The sequence below is a fragment of the Chelmon rostratus genome, chromosome 18, assembly GCF_017976325.1.
Source record: "Chelmon rostratus isolate fCheRos1 chromosome 18, fCheRos1.pri, whole genome shotgun sequence".
Taxonomy (NCBI): domain Eukaryota; kingdom Metazoa; phylum Chordata; class Actinopteri; order Chaetodontiformes; family Chaetodontidae; genus Chelmon; species Chelmon rostratus.
The window spans coordinates 23034367-23040366 of NC_055675.1; the positions used below are offsets into that span (position 1 = coordinate 23034367).

General features: G+C 43.7%; 1 protein-coding gene across 1 annotated transcript in view; it reads right to left on the bottom strand.

The window, feature by feature from the left end:
* Positions 1 to 5580, bottom strand: part of LOC121622463 (afadin-like) — a 93866-nt gene extending 88286 nt beyond the window's left edge. Inside the window, 1 exon segment of the mRNA XM_041959426.1 lies at positions 5311 to 5580. Coding sequence (XP_041815360.1) covers positions 5311 to 5412 — 102 coding nt within the window. The 5' untranslated portion in view covers positions 5413 to 5580.
* Between the last annotated feature and the right edge of the window lie 420 nt (positions 5581 to 6000).

Sequence of the window (6000 nt, forward strand, 5' to 3'; positions counted from 1 at the left end):
TGGGGATGAGGATGAAGATGAAGCTTTTTAGGGCTCATCCAGGTGACATACCCAATAAAAGTTTAAAGATGATATTCTATGGGTAATATCCATAAATACAAGAAGAAAGTATGATCAATAATGTCAATAAATATCTAGAAACATGACACGGGCTGCTGCACCAAAACGTAGCTGTATCAGTATGGTAACAATAAAGGTGGTGCCACTGGTGAAAAAAATAATCTGGACTCTGGAAATAGCTGGTAAAATAAAATCTGATCAAACATGAGTCTGAAAACAAACCCAATCATTCCACCAAGACCGCAGGAAACCCACTATCTCCACACAACACATACTTCCTGCCAGCTTCCTGCTTCCTGTGCAGCAGGGAAGAGGAGGGAGGGGCCGCTGATGTCACAGCGAGGCTGTTTGCATGCTACATTCAGGTCCCATAGGAAAGACGGTGGATGAGCTTCCTGGTAGTAAAAACGTTTCACGATGAAATCAGCCGGTCGGTGCTACTGGGAAATACTGTTGCTTTGCGTGTTGCTAATTGCTGGGTTTTTGGTTTGTGGTTCAGAATATGAAGACTAGAGTGAATGGGGAGACATGGGTGCACAGACGACTTCTAGCATGACATACTGCTGCATGAAGACACATCATTGCTGTCATTGTCTACCATCCTACTGTGTTTTTCCTCATTTGGAGCAAAACCAACAATCAGGATCTGCTGCTCTGCTGGGTTACAAACCATCCCTGTGTCTCAGTCTTTCCACCTGCCTGGATCACAGGAAAGATGCTCAACCAAAAATATATCAACACACCGTCCACCTACACAGCCAGGCAATACATAATGGAACTGAGGAACGTATTGAGACAAGCTGACTGTATTTTTAATCGTACTTCCTGTAATTCCCCACCTTATTCGGTTGTGCTGCTAAAAAATTACATCCTGTCAAAGCAGCATTCCTGAATTTCTCTGACATTCAGCCATCCCAGCATTCAAATGGTCATTTAAACCAAGGCCAAAAGTATGAGAGATCTTCCTCTACACCTATTCAGTCTGTTGTGTGGCACAGTTACGTGCATGGAGGTTACGCGAGCTGTTGCGCTTCACTTTCATGTGCCTTGTGTCAATTTGTCACGCCATGCAGGCGAAGCTGGTGTTCACTGTTACTGCTATGTCATCTGCAGGATTCAGTGAGACAAGTTCGAGAAATTTAAAAACTGCTAACATTTAAGACAATTTCAACAACCAGAAAAATCCAGAAAGCAGCACAAGTCTGACAATCAAAAGTTGTGAATCTTTACATAAGCAACACGAGGATAAGGAAATATAGCAGGACAGCGTACATTTAAAGACAAGATGCTTGGATCTGTTCAGCTGAGCAGACTTGATAAAAGGAAAATATCTGTCAGGCTGTGTTAACCCGGTTCTGTCTTCCAAGCATGGAAGTCTCACTGCGGCCTACTGGAAGTGAAACTATGTGAGTGGATGTAATATTTGCTTCAATTTTCAGCACTGCTGCAACTTAAAAGCTCTTTAAAGTCTATTTAAGGCATTCATTCTTTTAAAACTCTTAAATTTAGATCCAATCTTTCGTTTTAAGCTCCTGCAGACACCTCGCTTCAGGATCCTCTAAGTCACTAATCTACAGGCAGAAATGCAATCACACTGTGAATGCTAGCAAAGTTAATAACTTTTATTGCTAGTATTTGGCAGCCTGCAGAGATTTTGAGAGGTCAGTGTTTAGCGGAGCTGATCTGGCAGTGAGGAAGGCCTTGTGCCAGGAGGGATCAATCGAGAACTGGCCGGACAAAAAAGCTGCTGTTCCCAAATTCAACTATAAGTCTCTTAAGTTGCTCAGAAAATAAGTGAAAATATTCCTTAGGCTAAAACTCAGGAGAAGTGGAGAAGCTTTAAAACTGTCTTACCTGCATCACACAAATAAAGGTCAAGTTAAACAGACTCCAGCCTTAACTCAAACCTTTTCCTGTTCGGAGATGCAGCCAGGTTTACTGTACACCCATGCAAGGAAAATCACACTTCTAACGGAAATGACCTCATCATTTAACAACAACTTCAAACTGCCTCTGCCAAGGTAGATGTTAACATAATATACATCTGACGCGCCTGAGTAACGACAATATTACACGTAATTACTGGCTTAGATAGCGCTACCTGCTAATTACAACACTGTCACAGCCACTTTCTTCAGCCTACGTGTATCTCTGGATACATACTGCCTGAGTGCACACTGAGTGAACGCTGAAAGTACATTTGGAAGGTGATATGAATCATTTCCTCTCTATCATTTATCTTGCACCGTATACAGGGTCTGCTTGTCTGGTACAACATGTGTCACTATGTGCTGTTAAATGTCTTAGATCTGTGCCGTCGACACTTTTGTTTATGACTTGTTTGGACTAACACTGCCAGTTTACCAGAGCCTTTCAATAAAATAAACAAACCCACAGACAGGGTATTGAAAACCAAGATTTCCTTCTGAATCCTCCTTTAGAGATCGGTTCCAGAAATGTCGCTTTGGATCTACTGCACTCGTTCTCACAGGCTGTATTCAGGACAATCTTGACAACAACTTTTCCAATATGTACAGCTTTCCAAGCACAAGGAACTGCTGGATATCGACTGTCAAAATTCAAAGTCTTATAAACATGAAACCTTGTGTGTTGGGGAGGATTCCTGCAGATGCTGCAGACTGTGCTCACAATCCTTAAAAAAGCACAGTGCTCCTTTTCTAACAGAACTGAGAGTATTATTTTTAGGTGCCGTGTAGCGGCATGCCACCATACTGTGAATGAAAATCATCTCACTTGGAAGACGGAACTAAATGTTGATTGTGTGTGGTCACATGTGCTAAAATGCACAAAGACAACTCATAAGAATGCATGTGTTTTTAAGCTGAACACAGTCCATCCTCACGGTGCCACCCACACAGCACGCACACCACCAAAGCCTAAAATGAATAGAGATGATCAAATCTCTGTCCAATGATCTTTTCTGCCCTCTTTTGGAGCAGTGTGAAGATAGACTTCTTAAATACAAAAGTGAAGCACAGTAAACTTTCCCACAACCTTTTTATCTAAATAGAATAAACTGCTGGTCTGATTACATCCGAATTCCACTACATCTATTGTGCTACAACTTTCAAGCCTGTTGTTTATTGAATCCTGCAAAAAGAGGCCCCACATCCCTGCCTGCAGCGAGTCCCCACGTGACACAAATACCTGTTATGTTATAATGAGCCTCACCATGAGTCCCACAGCAGGACTTATTCAGTTTGGGTTGTAAGATTAAAAAGTTTGAGAACCTTTGCTCTAGACTAATCAGTCATCCACAGCTAATCTAATTACACGAATGATCTCACCCCTCTCAGTGGCAGTTGGGTCTGAAATTTAAATATTAAATATAGTCAGTCAGATGTGTTGTTAGTCAATAGAAAATAAAAATCAGTGTCAGTCACAGATCACACTGTTAAGTTTGACTACAAACGCATAACAATATTTCATGCACAGCTACACTCGGGGGCAGTCTAGACGGTGTGAAGGACACTTGTACAGCTTGGGGGCCCTACCAGCTGACATATGGGGAGGGTGTGGCGTGGCAAGGAAGGCCATGCATCTGCTTACATTTAATCATGTTCCACTGGACTAAACGCTGAGCAGTCTTCAGCAGTGCTGAAGCAATGCTTCTTGCACAGTGAGAGAATTACAGCCCCGAGAACTTCGGGACTGGGTTAATCATTCCTCGCAGAATGGAGAGGTTGTGTGTGCGGTACACAGCCCTGGCCAACGGCTGGCCGGCGTCAATCCTGATAAATTAATCGGCTCAAGACGAGAAGAGGGGACCCTCTGGCCCCCCTACACCCTTATCCAAGGAGAGGTGGGGATGGGCTGCCCGCCTAAAAACACTGCAGCTGACGCAATCACAGTCAGAGCCATAAATCAAAACTACTTAGCCGTGAGGTGCACCAGTTAAGGGGTAAGGTTAGACGGATATTGACTAACTCCTTAAGGACTAGAAACATCACCCAGCTCTTGCTGTTCTCTGGTGCTGTAGCTAGCTAGCCAAACCTGCAGGGAGGAGTTCCTTATCCTGTCATGTTGTTAGTAAACAACCACAACCTGAGTCCAGACGGGAGATTTAATTACAGCACAGCTCCTCAATATGCTGCAGGGTCAAATTATTGCTGGTCAAACAAGCAGCTCGCATCAAGCTAGCTGATGTAAGGACAATGCAGGGCGACATGACATGGTCTGTGTATTGCCCTGACAGGGACTCTGTGTTATGGTTTGTAGGCTGGTAGCATCCGTGCTTTGAGCGCCCTACCTGCTGTAAGCATTCACACCAAGCTTGTTGCTAATACTTTAAGCTTTTATCTATTTGCCTCGCGTATAAAACACCCTCACCGTGCCACTGGGTTTGTCAGCCATTGTAGGCACTGCTGCGAGCCCGCCTCCCCACCAATACACACAGCTAACAATGGCATAGCTGGATATATTACAACTTCAGTTTATGATTTAAATAGCCATGACCTGTGTTATACGTGGATGCCACTAGCTTGGCTTTCCAGTTTCTTCTTTTTAACACAATGGCAGGGTTCATGTTTGCTCTACAGGTAACGTGCTTGCTAACTAGCTAGCTAGCCCCAATACGTGCCGTTCCCTCTTGTGTTGGAGACAACACGCCAAACTCCATTCAAAATCTGACAATTCAGTGCTGACTCTCTTCTCTCACATTTACGAGAATATACCTCAAGATATCTAATTAATCATTTGTGTTTACTTGAAATTCGGCAAACTTATTATGCACAAAGCACAAACTGCTTCTGTAAACTGTCAACTTTGAGAATTATTCCTTCTACATATGAAGCTAGCTACTTCCCAAATATACACTTGTGGGCGGTAGCTAATGAGATAGCTAGCTAACGTTACGTTTGTGTTTCTAAAAAAAAATATTTTATCGAAACATTGTTGGGCTAATCTGTACACAAAACGTATCTTGTCCATTTAGTAGCCATGAAAGCTCAAAGATTAATTTAATTCAAAAGGCCTCGCTTTGTACAATGTGTGTGTGTACATTACGACATAGTAAAGCGTCAGATTTTTCAATGGAGTTTGGCATTCATTCTCTCCATGCACGTACGGGGACTTACCACCGAGTAACGCTAAACCAAGTAAACCACGCTGCCCACAACAAGCTTGGCTTTCGACATTTCCAAGCCAGTAATGGCTTGACGGTCTCCCGTTCACCCAGGAGAGGGCCTGCGGGTCCGCGGCCTCTCCTGCTACTTCAGGGTGGTCTCCTACCTCTGTGGGCCGGCTGATCTCGAACAGGTCGAGCCGGTTGGCGTTCCAGTGGTTAATGATGTCGGCCAGTTTCCTCCTCTCCTCCTCCCTGCTCCCCGACATGGTGGACAGCCTTTCTGACCCTCTCCGTCCGTCTGTACTGTTAAATAAAACTTCCCGTAACGTTAGTCCACAGGAGAAGACAACAAGGGTTCACGTCTGCTGTTTTATCGCCGGTACTACGGTGTGGTCCGTCTCTCCGCTCACCGACCGACCTGCTGTCTGATCGGTTTCTGCCTCGCGCTCCCGGAGCACCTCTGCGCGTTCCCGACTCACTCTGGATGGCTGTCTGTGCACGCGCGAAGCTGTTAACCGTTTGAGGTCCAATAAAAGTGATTCATGACGCTGCTTTCCTGAATGCACTCTGCGAAACAGGGTTAAAAATAAGCACTGAGGGTAGTAAAACGGATTACGTCAATATATGTTAATTAAGGATCCTAACCGATGTTTTTCACTCATATTTAATGTCTACACATTTTATCGTATTAATGTTTAATAATCCAAGACCTTTACCCTCTAATTTTACTAAAATACAATTATGATAAAAGATATGGCGTGTACATAAAGGCATTCACAGGCTGTTACCTACATTCGCTCAGATTAATTTAAAGTGAACAAAAGCTTATACAAGTCTCTCGTAAACACTCAGGG